Source organism: Camponotus floridanus, unplaced genomic scaffold, assembly GCF_003227725.1.
Source record: "Camponotus floridanus strain SB8 unplaced genomic scaffold, Cflo_v7.5 scaffold4, whole genome shotgun sequence".
Classification (NCBI taxonomy): domain Eukaryota; kingdom Metazoa; phylum Arthropoda; class Insecta; order Hymenoptera; family Formicidae; genus Camponotus; species Camponotus floridanus.
In genome coordinates this window covers 3620022-3641665 of record NW_020229547.1, presented here as the reverse complement: position 1 = coordinate 3641665, position 21644 = coordinate 3620022, and the positions used below count along the sequence as shown (strand labels likewise).

Below are 21644 nucleotides of genomic sequence, written 5' to 3'. Positions count from 1 at the left end.
TCATATTTGATAACTTGTTACGATTTTCTTTTAGGTACACAGGATATGAACCCTCGATTTTTGACAAAGAAGGACATCTCGAATGAGGTTTCATCGGAGATCGATCAGGTTTCCTCGAGTACGACTCAAAACTCGGAAGAATCCGCTCCTCTACCGTTATCTACTTCCTTAATCACATCAACGGATTCGAGTGATCATTCAAATAACGGAGAGACAGAGAACGAGAACGTCGCGCCGGACGAGGAGTTTCCCGAGATAACTCCCGTTTCCGTTTCTACGATGGAGCTCGTACGTTCACCAAACAAGAGACGGATGGCTCCTCGACCGCCAGAGTCCACGGAGGATCCGCCGCCGGTCTCTTCTCTGTTCGCCAGGAATCCAGGGGCAAACCTGAAGTCCGATTCCCCGGTCGTTCGCGAGAAGGAGAAGAGAGAGAGATCGTCCTCGTGCAGCCCAAAATTCCGCAAGGCAATCTGCGAACTTCCGGATCCGACGAACGGATCCACGGATGCCAAGCAATCGGTCGAATCTGTACCCAAGAGAACGATATCTTTGTCGCAAGACAGTCTGACGAACGAGAAGGAAGTACGAGAGGAGAAGAAGAGGAGCAGGAACCGAAGAGGCTTCTCCTTGAAGCGATTCCTGAGAATGGGCTCGAGGAAGGACATGGACATTGTGGTCGGTCAAAACGGAAAGAGCGACGAGATACCATCGACGCCGCAACCGAAACCGCGATTGGAGATAATCCATCCCCTGGAGTTGGACGGTGCTGCGGTCGAGGTGGTAGGGAATGACAGGGTCGCCAGGAATGTCGGCGAGGATCAGGCGGATTCCTGCGGCGCAAAGAACGACGGCTCGAGGACAGCGACGCGATTTCCTCCATCGTCCACGGGTAAGCATGCGGAAGAAGTTGTTCGCGATTTGAATAAAAAATGTGAAGAGTATGAAGGGAATTTTTCACCGAGTCTCTCCTGTCTCGCAGCGAGACCCGGAAAACCACCCCCGCCGCCGAGGAACCAATCGCTGGAGGACTGGTCGAGGCTGGATCCGTCGAGCAAGCCGATCAGGCCGCCACCACCTCGCGTAGAAGCGAAATCGAGCGTTGCTTCTCCGAGCAGAAGCGACAAGATGTCCTCGAAAGCCACCTGGAGACCGACGACCGCGACGACGTCGGACTCGATTTACGCGAATCTGGGTAAGTTTAGACCCATACAGTGTAACTGAGCACAATCGCCGCGGATCATTCTCGATGTTAACAGCCATACTCACACGAATCCACTCGCGCCAGTCGCTTTTTCAAACGGGAGAGACGTCGCTCTTTGCTCTTGCGCGGGTACAGCGATCGAGCCATGTGATCCATGCTAGGGTTGCACGGGACAAGATCTTGTCTTGTCTTCAAATTTCAGATAAGATCAAGACTTTTAATTCATATCAAGATTTTTAATTAGTTTATCAAGATAATACCAAGACTAAGATTGTCAAGATTGTTGTGATCTTGACAAGATTATTGATTTTTATAAAAAGTTAAAATATATATATTCGTAAACTAGATGAGGAAAAGATCATTATATTATATACAAACTTAAAAAATTTTATTTAACAAATAAAAACATATATTAAAAAATTATAAAAATTATAATGTTAAGAAATTTATAAATAATTAATACAATAAATAAAATAAGCAATATAAAATTTTACACAATTATGTAGTTATATTTTGCGTACAGCATATCTACGTGATTTTCTTATTGAACGTGTGTGCATCTTGGCGTCACTGCATGCTTCTTATGAAGACAATAAACACACATTCATTATTTTAGGAAGTAAATGAAAATAACATAGATAATAATAATTATCTGAAATTATATCATAAAGATTGTGTTAAGTATTATCTTAAATAATTATTTATATTAAATTGAATTATTTATATTAAATAAAAGTTCTAAATGAAATCGAGATGAGACAAGGCGATTTTTTAATACAAATATTTCAAAAGAAGACAAGATTGAAGTTGTCGAAAATTTTTAATACCAATACAATATTTTTGCCAATATTGTTTTGAGTCTTGTGCAACCCTAATCCATATCGTGGATGATCGATATATAACTCGCATTTTAGGGGAGGACAAATAATCTTTCGCTTAACGTCGCATTTAATTAGAACCTATGGGTAAAGCTGTAAGAATTAAAATTTTAAAGTATATAATTTAGATGATTTTACATTACGCTGAGTATTTGTGGGATAATGTAGAGGCGATATAAAATATAGCATTTAAAATATACAGAATTTTCATTTATACAAACTATCATAAGTTTCTCAAACTCTGAAGAAGTGTTAAAATCATTCTTGGAAAGTTGCAATAATCTGTGATACATATGTTATATTGATAATAACGTTTTTTTGTATTCCTTCATTAAAAAGACTTATTTTTTATTTATCTTTTGCACGAGATTCGACTGTCAAGCATTAGTATCGTTCCATATGTAACATAATATTGAGCAATATTGATCGAGATACAGTTGTTTTTTGCAAAGCAGATAATTTATCCGGCTGTACGGTTACGATAGAAGAGAGGTTTGAGAATGGCTGGTCAAATATACGAATGCGCTACTTGTTATATATCTATATCTATATCGATATAAAAGATACTATTTGTAAAAGTTTGTAAAAGCTTTGCAAGAAAGCGAAAGTTGTGTGTAAGAGAATATTTTGTGTGTTTCGAAATAAACGTGTATGTAAAAAAAAAAAAAAAAATCAGGGAGTCTTATTCTCTCTCGTTGAAGTCTCGATCGTTTTCTTCTTCTTCGATCATTTGCGAACACGTAAATTCTCTCCCTCCCCCTCTCCCTGATGCTGTGGCTTGTTCGTTGCACCTTCGCATTCGTGTCGCCCTCCCCCCTTGCCCTCTCATTAACGCGAATAATGTTTAACGCGTGACTTATCGAATATAAAATCGCGCATTCCGTATATGTTCACGTCTCTCTCCGTTTTTTCTCTCATTTCACGATAATTATGCAACGATACGTAAGATATTTCGCTCGTCACAACTCGAGGGATTCCTTTAACCGAAGCTGGGTGCAACTAACGCCGCATGCATTGCACGTATTGCGAGATTGTATCATCGTATGTCCTTTTAGAGTTTAAGTTGATTAAGAGTTGGACGACGTACGCTTTTGCGAAGAGTCCTGTTTCTGCTTCGTAAACTTTATACATGATATAATACTCAGGTCGTTGTGTCGAAAAATTTTGTCGGCGAAAAATATCCCCCGTTTTACGTTTATGCTGTCAAATTTTTGTGCTTCAATTAATCTAGATATTGAATGAATATTCGGGTATTTAAAATATATCGATACTGGCTGTTTGGTGAAGTAACGCTGAAATTAATTGCATGAGATACTAGTTTTGATATTATTTTGTTTTGAAATTCGAGACAAGATCAAGACAAGATTTTTAATTAGTTGTTAAGACAATACCAAAATTAAGATTATCAAGAGAGAGATTATTGGTCTTGTCAAGATTATTGATTTTTAAATATGTCAATTTATAAATTAAATGCAAAAAAATCATACGGAATTTTAAAAAATTAATTATTAAATAAGAATATTTAATAATATTTATGTTAACAAATTATTCTAATTTATTATTTTAAACAAAATTGTTCAATATTAAAAATAAGATAAAAATTATTAAAATCAAGATAAAATATTACAAGACAAGATTTTTATTACAGGGACTCACTCAAAAACCCAAGACTTAAAAATTTTAAAAAAATGTTCAATGCAATATTTTTACGAATATCTTGAGTCTTGTGCAATCCTAACTAAAATAATATCAGCAATATTGCTACATTAGAGTAAATAATGGTACAAGATACTTTATTTCGAAAAATTCAAACTTGCCTAATTCCGATACGCTTTGATTCGCTTGATCGAATTTATTAAGAGAACGATTTACTTGTAGCAAGAGTCTTATGAGTTATTCACATATATTTTAGATATTATACATGTCTGTTTCAGCTCTAAATGTCGGGTAACTGTTTATGTCTTCGTGTTCGCTTAATCCTATCATGAGATCAATATTTATACTTTGAAAAGAATAAAACTAACACATATATCTTGATATTTATATTCAATACATTCAGTGCATGAACAAATATGTGATTCATTCGATAGTACTGCGATATCAGGGAATCGCGTTTATTCGAATAAGATTACTACGTGATTAGGAATATCCGGAATGTATATCATGAATAATCAAGTAGAAGGGTAGAGATACAGATAGAAAAAAATGTTTTCTTTTTATAAAATATATTTTTTTATGAAAAAAACAAGCCTCGTTTTTTTAAATTTAGTTTTTTTCATACATATATGTATTTTTCACATCTTTACTATCATTAATCAAAATCTTTCATCAATATACGAGAATCATAGTTTTTTTAATTATATTAACAAAAATATAAAGAAAAATAATGTAATATTAAACAAAAATAATAAAAAAATTTGTTTTTTTGTCAATGAAAATAAAAAAAAAACACTTTTTTTTATTTAATAGAAACAAAATTTTTTTACAGAAAGGTAAATCTGATCAATTTTTTGATACCCGATTATTATTAGTTGGTCATCGAAAATTGCTTAAATAAAAAAAAAGCAAAAATTTCATTCATACTGACAGCACTAGTCGCGTAACTGACAAACGCATAATGGGTAACTAACGTTAATTCATCATCGTTGCAATTTTGTGCGCAACACATGCGGAGATATGTGCATCTAGCGTTGCGAGAACTTAGTTGATCTCTAGATAAATCTAGCCCCAGTTTCGTGACATGTGCCTTGTGTCTTGTGGTAACTAACCCGTGGCGCTTGACGAATGGCGGATGTGTGCCTGCAGCAGCGGAGGATGTTACAGGTGAGGTGCGCAGCGCTCTGGCACCTTCAAAACCGCAGCGCACTGCCAGTATGAGGGACCGCGCCGTGTCCCAACCCGTTTCCAGGAGGGCGCATAATATTGCGTCGGTCACGGGGACGAATCATCAACATCGAGATTACGACGTCGGCCTCTCGTCCGTAAGATCCACTTCCGACTCGCCGGTAAGAGACACCCCTTCTTCTCGTCACCATTTCATCGAGCTTTTTCTCGCTCCGGATTTTTAATAATAGATTCTTTGATCAATTCGGAATGAATTTTTCCTTAAAATATTGAGAAACAAATCATTATTTTTTTCCCATTTTTCTCTGTATTATTTATCTTTGTAATTAGACCTCAAATTAAAATTTTATTACAGTAAATTTCATATGAATTTAATTAAAAACTGCAGTTTTAGTTCTTAACAAAGTTTTAAGAAACTCTTTATTTTTCATATCAATATCATATTTATAAATTCAAAGTTATCAATATTTTCGAAAAATTATCTTCATAAATTAATCAGAAAATCTGCTATTATATAAGAGAAAAAGACATATTTTTTGTGACACCTTATATGTATAATTAACTTATATCTTTGATAGAGATGTAAATATGAAAAACAAAATTTTTTTAAATTTAAAATGCAGCTAAAACAAATCTTTTTTTTTCAAAATTTTCTTTTTTTTCAGATATTTAACATTTTTATATTTTGATTATTATGCAAATTAATTTTTCATTATTTTTGATTTTTTTATAATAGCTTTGAACTATCAATTTAATATTAAACTATCAGTTTAAATATAAATCGAATTCCAATTGCAATTATATAGTTGTGTAATTACTATTTTTTAATTAGCTCTTCCAAAATAAATTAAAATTGAACTTGAATGAATTATCTTTATTATAGATATAAAAACATAGTTTGTAGTTTTTAAAAATGTATTTTAGTCATTATTTTAATATAATAAAAAAATTAAAATTTTTATATTTTTAATTCATTTTTTTCGATAATAATTTTAATGAATTAATAAGATTTTTGCGATTAAAGTGATATCAAACATGATGTAATTCAGACAATTTTCAATTAAATGTATAACAAACATTTTTATTGTGATTGCCGCAAAAGTATCATAATTTTAGATTTTTTTATTATATTAACAAACAAATATATAGAAAAATAATATTATATTTAAAAAACAATTCTTAAAAAATTTGATTTTTTTTTCAACATTTTCTATCAGGAAAAAAAACGTTTTCTTTTTCATCTCTAATTATTAGGTAAAAAAAATATCATAAAAAATCATGAATAATTAAGTAGTTGACAATAGAGGAAGCTAGATGTTTTCATTACTATTCGAAGTGTGACTTAGCTGCATAATTCGGTTACAACGGTATAACGTGTAATCGTGCATTCCAACAGACGTCTAACGACAGCCACGTGTACGAGTGTCTCTCGAGTTCACCCGAGTGCGATTCGAATTTGGAGCTGCGTCATGGAAGTAGACAACGCGGTGACGGATTCCGCGGCGCTTGCAAAAGGAAGTCCGACAGTAGCGCAATGGGCGGAGAGCCAAAGGTTCATCATCATCATCAGCCGTTCGTGAGGTCGACCTCGTTGCCGTATTGCGGTAGCGAGACCGAGAGCGAGCTTTATGCACCTTACGCCTTTTACACCGGCGACGAAGTACGTCTAATCAGGTTTCAAAAATTTCACTTCCAATTTTCGTACATATTTCTATGTAAAAAAAATATTAGATAGTTGAACTTTGGAACTATTGAAGGGCGCGGAAGAAGATCAAGATTGGAAGGATGATGAGCCGCGGATGGGTCGCTTGAGGCAACGCAGAGGACGCACCATCGTCCATCGAAGCCTCGAGGACAATTATGGTGCGGTGGTTGTCGCGAATCATGAAGCGCTCGCTCAATTTCTCGAACAGGTATACATCATGTCTGTTATTGTTGCATCAACTATTCTGAAAAGAATCAATCTAGAATATTTATAAAAATCAATTTCTTTCACACAAAGATCTTCTTACCCTCGATTTCTCTATGCAAAGTATCTTGTAACTTTCAGTAAAGAGTTTAAAAAATAGTTAATCAACATGAATGAAAGATGTATAAACTTTTGTATTAAATATATAAATAAGTTTCTTAAAAATAATATCTTTCATTCATGGTAACTGAAAGATGAAAGAAAGTAATAAATATTATTTTCATAATTAAACTGTACATATATATATATAATTTGTTCATAAATATTGAATTTCATGAAAAATTTCAAGAAAAACTTATTAATACAGCTAATATATAATATTTTATTTAAAATCTAAGAAAATTCTTCATTATTTCTTGAAATACAAAATTTAAGAATAAAACATAAAATTAAAAAAAAAATAACGGAATAAAATTTTGCAATAATACATAAATATATTTTAATTCTTATATGAAATAAATGTTGAAATATTATTGCGTTTCTAACTCGGAGTGATTTTTTATTTCAGGAAAATCAAGCTGTCCAGTTGCCGGCAGGTCTGCGTGCCCTCAAGAACGCGAATCCACAGCTGAAACATTTCAACATCGATGTTGCCTCGTCGATCTCCATCGGCAGACGAATATTTTGTTCGGCGACGTGGAACGATCAAAACGTCACTCTCTGCTTAACGTTCGATCTAGCTATGCCTATGCCGCGGAAGGATTTTTATCTCACTCCTGTCGTAGAATTCGTAGATAAAGTACCGAAAGAGATGATCGACAAGATCCGACCGTGCGCTAATGAAAATACCGAAGGTAATGCATACTGCATTTTAACAACAAGAAGGAAATTTGGATTTAATAATCTCGTAATTCTCTTGTAATTTTAGCGACAATTTCGGTTCTCTCGTACCTGCACGTGACCACCATACAATCGTTCGGTGCAATGTCGAGGGACATAAGCAACGAGAGTGCAAACCGAGAGGCGTTGTTTGTGCTCCTTCAATTGGTTAACGCGCTGAAAAGTCTCCAGGCACGTGGGATCGAGGACGCCAACAGATCCCTGAACGACGTTATACTCTGCAGAGAGGATGTTTACTATCGGCTGTATCTTTTACAAGGGTCAGTTAATTCTCTCTTTTTCACTTTACGACAATTTTATAATTTCATAATTTTAATTTCCATTTCATAACATTTATTTCTCGCTTTACAGGAGATTGAACATAGATCCGAGCGATGAACCCGGAGAGGAACGAATTTCCTTGTGCGAATGCGCTCTGATAGCATTACGGCAGTTGCATCTGACGAGCGAGTTGCCCATCATACGAGATCTATTGATACGAGAGAAAGCGGTCACCCTTTCTCAGGTGAGAACTTTGCATACGTAAAAAATCTGTACAGAAAAATTCTTCAATTTATATAAATTTTCATTATTTACAATTATTAGAAGTAAAAATAATAAATAAATAAAAATAATAAATAATAAATAATAAATAATAAATAATAAATAATAATAATATAAAATAAAATAAATAAGTTTCTCATTAAGATTAATTAATTCAATAATTAGGTAAAATCTGTGCTGGAATTTTCCTTGTGGGGTCCAGCCGATGTGCCCCTCGGTGGTCCACGGGAAAGAGAAGTGGCTCTTCAAAGATGGCTCGACCTCGAGAGAGCAAATGTACTCCACGCCCTTGTCAAGACCAAGGCAGCTCTGACCATTATAGACGAGTATCAATTATTATTCTTGGTTAGGACCACTGCTAAAATTATGAGCGAGGCTTCGATGCTTCTGGACGAACAGCATAATCGTTTAGGGCAAAGTTGCTAAAAAATATGTTGTCTATCCATTAAAAAAATTCATTAAATATCCGATGAAAGGGTAAATATCCGAGTGCAAAAACGTTGTTTAATAATATAATATTTCTTTCATAATTAATATAATAATATAATAACACAATAATATAGTTTAGATCTCTTATTATCGTGACTTCTTTATTTTATAAAAGATGTTATATATTTTAAAATATCGAGGATTTGTAAATCGCTCATTATAATGTGACAATGAAGAATGTAAGATAGATTAATATACGTATAATTAATTTCCGAATAGCTCAACGTTATGAATATTTCCAATTACATATACGTAATATGTAATATTTTATGATGAAAGATAAACGCGATATTTATAGGAAAGTGCCAATGCTCAATCGAAATGTGATTTTATTTACAACGGCTATGTGCGTCGTTTTAACGATCCATTTCGTATACGTATGATTTAGAAATAATATCTTCACATCGTTATCAGCACAATTGTTTATAAATATTTATAGATATTTTATACCACGTTTATAAATATAAATGTAATAATCTTAAGGTATCTCTAAGATATATTTATATTTCAACAATCATGATAGATTGTAAAAATAATATGGATATTATCGAATTTTCGAAATAGGATTGCAAGATATACTCAGATTAGTCTTGATATTGTCTTGTCTCACGAAATTCAAGACAAGATCAAAACAAGATTTTTAATTCATTATCAAGACAATACCAAGATTAAGATTATCAAGATTATTGATCTTCTGAAGATTGTTGATTTAAAAAAAAACTAAAATATATATATTTGTAAATTAGATGAGAAAAAATCATTATATTATATACAAACTATAAAAATTTTATTTAATAAGTAAAAATATATTAACAAATTTAAAAAAAATTAATACAATAAACAATATAAAATAAATATATAAACTGAACAGTAAAATTTTACATAATTATTTAACTACACAAAACTTTGAATATTTTCGTATACATATTATTATAAATTGTTATTGTTTTAAACTGTTCAATCTTAAATAAAAATTGCTAATAAAATCATGCATGATAATATAAGATGAGATTTTTGCACTTAAGATTAGAACAGAATTTAAATTTTTGAAAATTTTCAATGACAGTATAATATTTTTACAAATATTTTCTTGTGCAATTTTATATTTAAAAATATTTTTTCAATAATGGAACGACGATTCTAAGAGTCGATAAAATTTTAAATAAGACAATGAAAAGAAATTTGTAGTCATTCATTTTGTATTGATATACAATTCATTAGGTTGTCTCTCGATCGCATCCCTTGGACGCGTTATTCAATTCCACGGATCCGTGAGCACTTTCCTCATCGTTTAATTGAATTTCCGGCACAACACTCTGTTCGCTTGATTGCGAGTCCCAAGAGTGTCCGACAAAGTTTATCGGCCTGTTTGTTAAAAATGATTTCGACGATATAATAATCTTTTTAATACTGATATTTCTAAATGTGTTAGCTTTATTGATTTGAAACACGTGCACAAAAAAAGAGCTTTTACCTTATGTGCATGCATGCATGTGTGTAAATTTATAAATTTTCTAATTATTTTAAAAATATCCTACTTTTTATTGGAAGATATGTCATTTAATTCTAAATCATTTCCCTCTCGAGTTCGCTTCTCGTTGTTACAGTTGCCTGATATCTGTTCGTGACGCAACGAATCCTCCTCGGCATCGTTGATCATCCTTTTGCCTTCTATCGTATGACTTAAGTTCTCGATAGCGACTTGCACAGCGTCCTTTCGTGTTATGTCCGAATTTCGAGACAATTCTGTTTTGGCCTGCGGCAACGCCGGCAGAATTTTTTTCCATTTTGATAACGGGATATCGGTCACATTCTGCCTCTTTTCAGCTATTTTGAACAGTTTACGGCGCTCCTCCGTACGTTCGTGTCTCAGTTGCATCTGGAACATATTTCTTAAGTTAATATTTATTGATATGACAAATTTGAAATATATTCTTAACGTATTGCCACCCTTAGATCGTTATTTGCTTCTCGCAAGGATCCAGTGAGAGAGGTCATGTAATAAATAATTAACGTCATCAGCACGATTAGTGGTATTATTATACCAGGCGACGCAATATAATCGAGACATCTAAAAATAAAAATGGATTTATGATCGATTACACTGTATATCTTGTATGACAGAATTATAATAAAATTCAACACTTTGGCAGAATGAGCAGAGACACACCGTTGAATCACCTGCGGAAGCGAATTTTTCAAGGTCTGCGTCGCTAAATTATAGATTTTTGGACAACCAGAGAATGGACCACAATGCAACGAAGGCTTGACCCAAACTATTGCGTAACCGACCGGCAACACGCACAAAAACAGCATAGTCAGTAGAAGCGCAAAGTAGAAATTGTTGGATCTGCGATTGGATAAGTGTAGAAAGATGCATAAGATGATTGATGAAGGGTATAGCACAGCGCATATATGTAATACAGTCATATATTTTTTAAATCTCCTAAAATATAATTTATTTAAAATGTATTAGATGTATAAATAAGTTTTTCACCAGTAAGTTTCTATGAAATTTAATATTTATTAATAAATTATATATTTATAATTTAATCATACAATCCCCATCATTTTTAGATCCCTATTATTTTAGAATAAAGATCAAATTTTCTATCAATATCAGGATTTATAATTTACTTTAAAAATAGAAGAAAATGGTAAAAAATTATGGAAATTACTTTCATGATTAAACTACACATGTGTGTAAAATTTGATAAAAATAATAGAAAACTTATTTATATATCTAATATTTAAAGTTGTAAAAAAAGTAGTTATAACAAATAATACGTTACAATAAATTTTCGAAATTGACCTGGAGGCTCGGAAGACTACTTCATGCGGCACGTTGCACGTGAGAACCGCCCAGGAACGTAGATACATCAGAATGCCGAGTTTAAGAAGATTCAGTACCGTCAGACCAGGACTGAAGAACATGCCCATCCAAACCATACCTTGATTGTACACCAGATGAAGTATGTTCTCAGCGATCTTAAAATCGCCATATTGTGGAAATTGCTTCTCTAAATCCCAACACCAGCAATTGTTCATGTAACGCACGAAAACGGCGCGAAAGAAATCTATGCTGAGGGTAGCTAATATAGTGAGTATCTGAGAAATAGAAAAAAAATACAATAAACTAAAATATCCATATATCTGTATTTTTTTTCGAAACATCTATCGAAGAAAAACACATATGCAAAAATTTAAATTGAAACATTAATAATGGTCGCTTTTTGCGGCGAGTCTTATTTTTAGTATTTTTCTTGTATTTTGTTCTGTTCATTTTGTGTATCATACCAAATCCATAACAGTGAGTTTGGCAAGTTCCTGGCCGAACATAGTTTCCCAGCATGAGCGACGCAATTTTTTGCGAATCTTTAAATCTTGTTGTTCCAAGGACATAGCTGGAAACACAAAATTTTATATATTTTATAATCGAAAATAAATTAAAGAACATTAAAGTAGTCATAGATTTAATAAACATTTAAATTCTTCGGCGATGTAGTGATGCAATTTTTTTCAACACATTTTACTGTGCAATTTTCTTTGGAGAGCGGATTCGTACATTTGTTCGATCGCAAAATAGCAGGACTACTTTCCGAGCTAATCTTTGTAACTGTTTCAAGTGTGGCTTCTACTGTAGATGAGAATTCCTTAACAGATGACACTTCGTCATCTATAGATGACGAAGTAATTATTGTTTTCTCGGTAAAATCAGTGATTATTAATGAATCTGCGAATGTGATACAAAGCAATTTATTATTCATTGTCAATCTATGTGATTATTAATTTGTTATCTACAGTTTAAAATGCTTTATTTTAATTTAGAATTTTATATATATACCCATTTCTTTCCCCTTTCCCTCAATATATAAAAATTAAAATCAAAATTCGTTCAGGTGATTATGTAATAAATATTAAATAATATAATGTCTATAGTCCTATTATAATTTGGTTATTTTAATTTAAGTATAACTTGTGAAAAAGATATCTGTACCTTCCATGGTGTTCGTTTCGATTGTTGACGTCGCGGTTTCATCCTGAGTAGTAGAATTTATATAAAAATCTTCGGCGACTGTCGAATCAGTGAGAAAATTGGCAATTACAGTGGAATTTGCATTGTAGCCATATGTTCGGTCATCGTCTGTGCTTTGGCTGTCTTCTTCCTCATAAGATGCGGTGTAAGATATGTTACTGCTATTTAAAATGTCGTAATTCTCATAATTAGTATTTGGATAATCGGACGTATCGTTGAAATCCTCGTAATATGCATTGCTGTCCAGCAAGGGATTAAGGAAGAACGTTTGCTGTCTGACGGATGGTAGCGCTGTAAAAACGATCATGCCGATCAAAATTTCTCGCCGGAAAATGTTGCGACATTTATTATTAGATATATAAATAAGTTTTCTATTATTTTTTTTATGAAATTCAATATTTATTAATAAATACATATAATTTTAATAATGAAAGTAATCCCCAGAATTTTGTTTTATCTTCCAGACAAATTATAGATTCAGAATTGATAAAAGATCTGATCTTATGATTTATTTATGATTTTTCACCTAAATCTGACATTTCTGATATTTTAAAATTTTTTATTGGACAAGGCGTACTGTATTAATCGGAACAAATTATTATTTGAAGATGCTATGTCCGGTGAGTAAAGGAATAAAATGAATCCAGTCAAATTCCAATGTGTCCTTAGTCAATTACGTCACATGAAACCGAACATTTTGATAAAAAAATTTAATTAAGAGTGATGACCTTTTTCTGTAAAAGATTGTTTTCTTTTCAATTTCTTGCTTAAATAACTGACAATGATAGTGATCTGCAATTACTGTCTCATTGAGTTCAAATAATACTTGACTGGGTTTTTTTGTCTTACTAAGCATATTCACCAAATATTGTGTCTTTAAATAAATTGATCCAATCAATATAGCATGCCTTATCTGACACAAAATTTAGAAATATTAAAGAAATAAAAAATAGCTTGATGATTTCATTGCAAGACCAGATTTTTTAATCGTTCCAAAATCTATAATTTATTTAGAAGATGGAAAGACGTGTTAAAAAAACGATGAAGATTTTTATTTTTATGATTCAACGATATATGTATAATTCATTAATAAACATTAAATTTAAAAAAAATGGTAGAAAATTTATTTTTGCATCTAATATATCGTTACACACGAATAAGAAATATAATGATATAATATATTTGCTACTAATTTTTCTAAAATAATAAGTTTTCTCGGTTGACAAAGCATCTCTTATAAATAAGTTAAAAAACTATATAATTGAAAAAATAATATAATTAAAAATAATATAATTAAAATTTGAATATTTTTAGAGATTTAATCAAATTAAGATTGAAAGATTGAAATAGCATGTGTATTCGTCTTTCGGAAATATTTTTTGATAAATGGATCATACTTGGCTTTATAATTTCCCTCTTAGCATGAGAATGGGTGATATTGCTCATTAAAACGAGACCCATAGATGCCAATGTCGTGATCTGCTGCGTACACGTGAACTCGACACCACACACTAATTTATACTCGCAATTCGTATCTATCGATTTGTTAACAGGAAGATCGTGTTTCTGCAAAGAAAATACAAAAGTAAAATGTAGTCCTGATTGCATGTAAAACATGAATAAAATCACGAATAATCGTGTTTTTATCTATGTCAGTGATTCCCAAAGTAAACGACTCTCTCGGGGACTCTAGAACATTTAAAGAAGGCACTAGACGATAAAGGGATGATAAGAAGACTTTATTTACAGTATAATTATTCGAAATTCAAATATTCAAAAACAAATATATATTTTGTTAAAATTAAAATTTTTTTGTTTATTTTAAAAAAATTACTAATTGGATTTTTTAATCGTAAAAATTTTAAATTTTAACAAAACATATTTTTGCACCTTCAAAACATGTCAAAGATCAAATATCTGTCTGATTCTTGAGAAGAAGATACAAACATTTATATATAATTGTATATATAAGGATTCGACTCCTTTAATTAATATATATCTATTTAATATTTTTATGCAATTGTATCTTTGTTTAAAAAAAATAACTGCTCCATTAATAATTTTTTTCTCATTCCTGATTACTTTTAAGAAGAGGAGCGTCAATGAAATATTTCCTCTGAAAGGGGATATTAATTTAAAAAAGAAAATTAATTTAAAAAAGAAAATTAATTTAAAAAAGTTTGGGAATCATTGATCTACAAATTTTTTATTATTATTTTTTATTTAATAATTTATTTTACGAACAGATGGCACCATGGAGTTTACATCTTTAAACAATGCGAATATCAGCGAGTAGAGATTTAGCAAATTTAAGATCCATATCCTGAAACGAATAATCAAGTGTATCATTTGTATTTTCTGTCGCTTTAAGTTAAATGACAACTTTACCGCGCCAGTTGCACTCGGAGCTGCTTCCTTGGATGATAATTCTCGAGGAAGCCGAGGACCTCGAAAAATATCGGAAAAAGAGTCGTGATTAAAGACATAACGATCGTGATCTCGTTCTGTCGCCACCAGTTTTGCGTCGCGTCATCGATTTCCGTCGTGCTTCGTTCAACCACCTTGATTACAGCAAAGGCTGATAACGCAAGTAAAGATAGCACTGAGACGTTCACGAATATCCTCATTGATATAATTTTCCAACTATAAAATATGGATCAATTTTTTTTTTTGAATGAAGGACTCTCTCATTGAATATGAAAACTTTTATCGGAAACAGAAATTCGAAAAATATTAATTTATATTCGTAAACTTCTTGCTCACTTTCTTTTATCCTTTTGCTTCTCTGCTTCCTCTAGCAGAACCTCCTTGAAGCCCAACACGATGCTGGCTGTGCGATTGTGCGAGGTTTCCGGATTACCGATCATAAAATCCCATCCTGTGAAGAGTTTCCACGAAAAGACATATTCGTCCTCCTTCTCGGTCAGTTTGCTCAAACGTGAATTTTCCGCCATCCTGAAACGAAATAGCTACGCTACTTGCTTTGTTACTCTTCAATAAGAACGTATCATGAGAGTAACTCCAAAAATAACAAAGTTATTCCATGATACTATATCTATTTGAAGAATACACAGCAAAAAGGATGGTGCACAGGATGTGTCTCGATTAACTTTATAAGCAAAGATTTCGAGAATGTCGTTGTTATTTTTTTTCGAAGAGATGCTGATAGATTTAACAATAAAAAAAAATCTAATCTAGGTACTTGCGGAGAATCGCGACGAAGCTGTACGTATACACGACCAGATTGGTGACGAAGTATGCCATAGGTAATCGATAATTGCGGTTGGAGTCTTGATTGGTGTACCATCCGTAGAAGAACGGAGAATATTTTAGCGCGCCTTCGAATTCCCATAAACTTAACAAATGTTTCGACTTGATTCTCTCCTCCTCCAACATGATCTTTCTCTCACCAGCGAGAGTCGCATCAGCGGTTAACACCTGACAAAGAACATTGCAAAAGAGTGTAATTTGTATCTTATAAAAAAAATCTCACTAACAAAGTTGCTCGAGGAAGAGAATTTTTTACTGATTAAAGATATCTTACTTCAGGTATCACGACGAACGCCGTAAGGGTCACCGCGATGACAAGGTTGATCCAAAAGAGCCAACGCAGGAAAGTGAAATAGGACGCGACGGCGGATCCGAAATGGGACTCTATCTCCATAATACGGATTTCCCAAGGCACGAGCCAGGTTCGCAAGTTGATGAACTCCCGTCGAAAATATTGCCACTTCTAAAAGAAGTGAGTTGCATCTATCGCGAACACCCTTAAGGGGTTATAGTCAGTAAGTCGAAAGAAACGTATTTTTGGGGAATTAAAAAAAAACTGTTAAGTATTTTTATTTCATCGGTTCTTTATCATAATATATATCTATCAAAGAAGTTTTCATAATTTTTTCAATTAAAAATATCGAGAAATGTAGGCACAGTAGCTATTTTTCAGAGACATCTTTTTTCGGAGGCGCTTGGCGGTGAGCAAGATTACTCGGAACTGGATCATCTGAAATAAAAAATTCGAAAAGATTTAGCTTTCGTATGAATTGATCTAGTTCGTGAACGAAGGAATTTTAATTTTGATGGAACTTTTTTTTTATTAATAAAATAACGAAAAGTTTTAACATAAAAAATTTGTATTTTTGTGTGAAACGTCTGTCACATTATCAAAAATCAATTTTTTGTAAAATCCTTCGTTCACAAACTAGATCAATTCATACGAAAATTAAATTCTTTTGAATTTTTTCCGAGTAATCTTGCTCACCGTCAAGCGCCTCCGAAAAAAGATGTCTCTGGAAAATAGCTACTGTGTCTACATTTCTCGATATTTTTAATTGAAAAAATTATGAAAACTTCTTTGATAGATATATATTATGATAAAGAATCGATGAAATAAAAATACCTAACAGATTTTTTTTTTAATTTCCCAAAAATACGTTTTTTTCGATTTGCTGACTAGGTATAACCCCTTAAATCTAACAGGACGGATTTATCAAAGGGAACGAAATATGGGTACCTTGGTCACGAAGAGCGAAACACGCGCTATAACGTCTTTGGTACTGCGACTTTGAGCGAGTCTCTCCTGAAGAGCACCCTCGTGTCGCCTAACGTAGGCCTTAGCCTGTCGTACAAGCCTGAGCTTACGTCGAAGAGGCCAAGGCTGTTGCTTCACGCCGCCCAAGACCTCCTTGTGCAGCTTGAGATTTTCGAAGATCTGCTCCTGGTTACCTCCCTCCTCCATTGAAATTGCCGTGCTGTCAAATTTCCACTTCTTTTGGTCAAGCGATAATAAAAGTATCATGTCCTACTCGCGCGATAATCGCCTATTTAATTCTTTTTATGAAGGACTTGTCAAATACTGCTCACAGCTTTTTTGCTACAATAATAGCAATTTAAAAAGAAGAAGATTGCGATTTTGCAAATTAGACGTTTACAGATGAAGTAAATAAATTTCGCAATTAAAAGATTTCTATTAGAATTACACAAGATATCAAGTCTTGGAAAATCCGAGACATGATTTTTAATCATTACTTTGTCTTATGCAACTTAATTTTTTCTACATATATATTTAATTAGTTCAATTTCGGCCCAAAATTTCTAACAATACGAAATAAAGTCGCGCTTAAAACGAGCTGTAAAAATTTCGATTCACTCTCTGAGGAACAATATTATTTACTAACTCTCCCGAGCTCGTGGTGTAAACTGAGGATCGACGACGCGCAACATTGTCTACGTCGACGCCAAAAGGAGAGGATGGACGTCTCTTTCTTCGACTTTGTCGTCGCGACGAATTCCGTCGCTGCATGATCGCACAGACCGAGACTGAGTAATCGTCCTCGCTGTCATTCCCCTTGTCATCCACGGTTGAATCTTCCATCGACGATACTAGATTCTGCGGGGTCTCACTCGGTGAATTCCCTCCGGTGGATATCGCTTGTCGCAGACAATCAGTAGCATTTTTTATATCCGAATAAGCACATTGAATGAAATTTTTCACTATTATTTATAATTGACTATTATTTATAAAAGACTATTATAATTGGATAAAAAGATTTTAAAAAGAAAGAGAAGAGAGAGTGATCGAGAGAGGGAGTCAGCCCTTCACATCGCATACTGACAAAAATATTGAGCGTGTGCATTTTATGTGGGTGTTCTTGATCATTTTTCGTAACCGTATGTCGAATGAGACCAGAATTATGGAAAGAAAATTAATGAATTCTCCACCATGATAACGCGTGGGAACTCATCGATTTTTGTTCGCGAGTTTCTTGCACGTTTCAATGTTACTTTTCTCGATCACCCTTCATATTTTCCTAGTCTCGTTCCATGCGACTTTGTTCTATTTCTAAAAGTGGAAAATATTATGCGGAGGGAATATTTAAGAGATATAAAAATCATAAAAAGAGGAAACAACGAGATTTTAAAGAACCTCTCAAAGGAGCTGCAACATTGCTTTACTCAATAAAAATGCTACTGAGTGCTAAGGGTGACTATTTTGAGGGTGATAACATGATCTCGACGAAAATTAAAATAAATAATTTTTACTCTTTTTAATATTTTCTATGAACTTTTTGAACCATATTTCGAGTATTATTTTTAATTAGGTAATTTTTTCAAAAATCAAAATTGTACTTGAATGAATTGTTTTTATTATATATACAAAAATAATAATATTATTTATATATTAATTATTTATTTAATAATATTATAGATACAAAAATACAGTTTATAATTTTTAAAACGTACTTTAGTCACTATTTTAATGAAATAAAAAACTAAAGTTCTCATATCTTTAACTTTCTTTTCAAAAATAATTTTGGATTAATGAAATTTTGGCGGAGATTTTTTAAAATAATATCAAAAAGAACACAATTTTCAGTTCAATGTATAATATAAATTTTTATTATATATCTAACTAAAAATTATCCGAATTGTCGTGTTTAATATAACTTGAAAAATGTCATTAATTCCAAATTATTTACGAAAAAGATAAATTAAAAATTTAACAACTTTAAAAAGAATTTTTTTTATTGTATTAATAAAAAATATCAAGAAAAATAATATTATATTTAAATAAATTGAAAAAAGCTTTTCTACATATTTTTGGGTGTACATATATACAGTTTCATTTCCACTAACCGGCGTTAGAGACGCGCTGCATGTCGTTGTGGGGTCTCGCGTCTGCGACAATCCGCGAATTTGCCTCCGCGTAATTTTCGTCGCCCTGACACTCAACGGTACCAAACGTAACCGACTGTCGACTGGCCGATGATTGCGACGGGGATGACGGACCCACCTAGGGCGAAAGATACCAATTACTGTCTTCGAACAGCGATCATAGATCTCCTTCAGTCACGCAAGTAATGAAGAGCTCAGCGACCTCAGAGAAGAATAAAAAAAGAAAGAGATCCATTTTAAATTTCAAAATCATTTTGCAAAAAATGTTCGAGATCTTCTGTCAAGTTTATTAGTTCCAGGACGATAAAGATGCAAAATAAGATAATTAATATGTCTCTAGTTTTAATTACAAGTTCTTCTTTAAGAGAATAATTTTTTCAGAGATTAAAAGTAGACTTAAACAGGCAGTTAAAGTTTTCCATTTTTATAACAAATAAATATTATATCGAATTTTAAATATTACTAAATCCTCAATCCGAATCCTGAATTTTCCTATGATTCAATGTTTCCCCTTAATCGTTCTCTTTTCGACAAAATTTCGTTTTCAAACTCGAATATCTTTGTGTTTCTAGATAAGCCGAGGTCGCACGCGACGCGAGACACACCTTCAAACATCCTGCATACTATACGACTCGATTGGATCAACGATACCTGTGTGTTTGATGAAAGATAATAAAAGACTACTATATTATATATTGTATATATTTTAGAGACGTGTGATATTAACGATTGACGCAGATAATTTCAAAAAAAAAAAATTTTTCATTTACTAAATCAATGCTTCTTAACTCTTTCGATTTCGGTGAATATTTCTTCTTTAGATTCTCAGAAAATATAATTTTCTTTTCGCAAAAAATATAAATGTTTCCTTTCATTGATAAATAACAAAAATAAGAAATAACAAAAATTTAATTTCTGCACATTCTTCAGGAAACTTTACAATGTTCCTAATAAAAGCATATATTCTGCTCAAAAAATTATATAAACTTGCATATATTAGAGCTATCACTTTATTAGATACATATATTATAAATGATTTATTATTTTATTCAAATAATAATTTATTATCTTAAATAAATTGCAAGCAATTATTTTATTTGAGTAATATTTTATATCATTTCTTTAAATATTAAACCATCAAGAAATAATTATCGAATTAATATTAAAATTTATGTAAATTTGAGCATCTTACGTAATCTTAGAATTTTTAGCGTTTATATACATTGAAGAAAATATCAGTTGTGTACGGAAAAAAAATAACGAGAAATTCATTGAAAGTGTGAGTCACGTTTATCGTTTATATATTCCTTCTTTGTGCGACTCCACCCTTCTATTTCGCAAATAATCATTTTCCCCGAGGGGGAATGATTACTATCGCGTATACGTGCCACACGCGATCCCACGAAAATCACTCGCATACCGCGTATCGATCGACAGTAATTTTCATTAATCCTCGCGCCATCGATTGTAAATTAGTCTCGTTCTAATTTATAAAATTAAAATCGCAAGTAATGGTTACGTGTAATGACAAGTAAAATGGGACCAAGGTCGTTCAAAAAAAAAATGTCATCTCTGTTGATGATTAAAGATACATCTTTTTATTATTTTATATTAAGATATAACAAAATGATTCTCATTGAAATGGAATACCTGCATAGCCACTGAGGACGCTGCTCCAAGCTCAGAGAAGCGCAACGTTTTGTCTAGTTTCAAAATACCCGGAGTTATCGTCTTTTGGTCCATCGATGAAGCTGAATCGACTTGTACAGATGAGTAATAGTATCTTTCGAAGGAATCTCACAATTTGCATATATATTGTATATAAAAAAACGAATCTAGTTTAAAACTTTCTCTCTCGGTTGATTTTCATCGAGAAAAGAGCATCAATTTTAAATCGCGCAAATTAATATCAAAACTTGATTAATATTCACATATATATTAAAAAATGAAATGAAATGTATAAAAAAAGAAGTCGACATTCGATTGATCGAAGATAATCCGATCCGACACTCGCGAGGATCTCCTAATGTACTGTTAGCTGGAAGTTGAATATCCATTCGTAATAATGGTTGTGGCATTTAACGTGTGCATGCTAAAAGCTGTTAAAAGCACGCATTCTTCTTTGTCAATTTCATTCGCTCGCACGCAAATTTGACGCGTGTTATTGTT

The 21644-nt window shown here is 32.5% G+C and overlaps 2 protein-coding genes across 5 annotated transcripts in view; one reads left to right on the top strand and one right to left on the bottom strand.

Annotated features, from left to right (window-relative positions):
- Positions 1 to 9219, top strand: part of LOC105259582 — a 46836-nt gene extending 37617 nt beyond the window's left edge. For 2 of the 4 annotated variants that reach the window (XM_025411393.1, XM_011271606.3), the window contains 9 exons: positions 35 to 892; positions 983 to 1195; positions 4888 to 5087; positions 6323 to 6586; positions 6684 to 6839; positions 7404 to 7689; positions 7764 to 7995; positions 8087 to 8240; positions 8444 to 9218. In XM_025411393.1, coding sequence (XP_025267178.1) covers positions 35 to 892; positions 983 to 1195; positions 4888 to 5087; positions 6323 to 6586; positions 6684 to 6839; positions 7404 to 7689; positions 7764 to 7995; positions 8087 to 8240; positions 8444 to 8704 — 2624 coding nt within the window. In that variant the 3' untranslated portion in view covers positions 8705 to 9218. Of the gene's footprint in view, positions 1 to 34; positions 893 to 982; positions 1196 to 4887; positions 5088 to 6322; positions 6587 to 6683; positions 6840 to 7403; positions 7690 to 7763; positions 7996 to 8086; positions 8241 to 8443 lie in introns of all 4 variants that reach the window. The other 2 variants (XM_025411394.1, XM_025411395.1) reach the window with 2 other exon arrangements.
- A 718-nt stretch (positions 9220 to 9937) lies between these two features.
- On the bottom strand, positions 9938 to 21384 carry LOC105259584 (transmembrane channel-like protein 3). Its single transcript, XM_011271609.3, has 18 exons — positions 21126 to 21384; positions 19437 to 19593; positions 17978 to 18230; positions 17314 to 17551; positions 16348 to 16536; positions 16006 to 16241; positions 15567 to 15758; positions 15192 to 15446; positions 15048 to 15126; positions 14201 to 14369; positions 12765 to 13094; positions 12333 to 12500; positions 12065 to 12171; positions 11580 to 11875; positions 10938 to 11117; positions 10718 to 10838; positions 10306 to 10646; positions 9938 to 10132 (listed from the first exon to the last, which is right to left on the bottom strand). Exons 1-18 carry the CDS (start codon positions 21216 to 21218, stop codon positions 9985 to 9987), a joined length of 3552 nt encoding a protein of 1183 aa, XP_011269911.2. The 5' UTR covers positions 21219 to 21384; the 3' UTR covers positions 9938 to 9984.
- Positions 21385 to 21644: the final 260 nt, after the last annotated feature.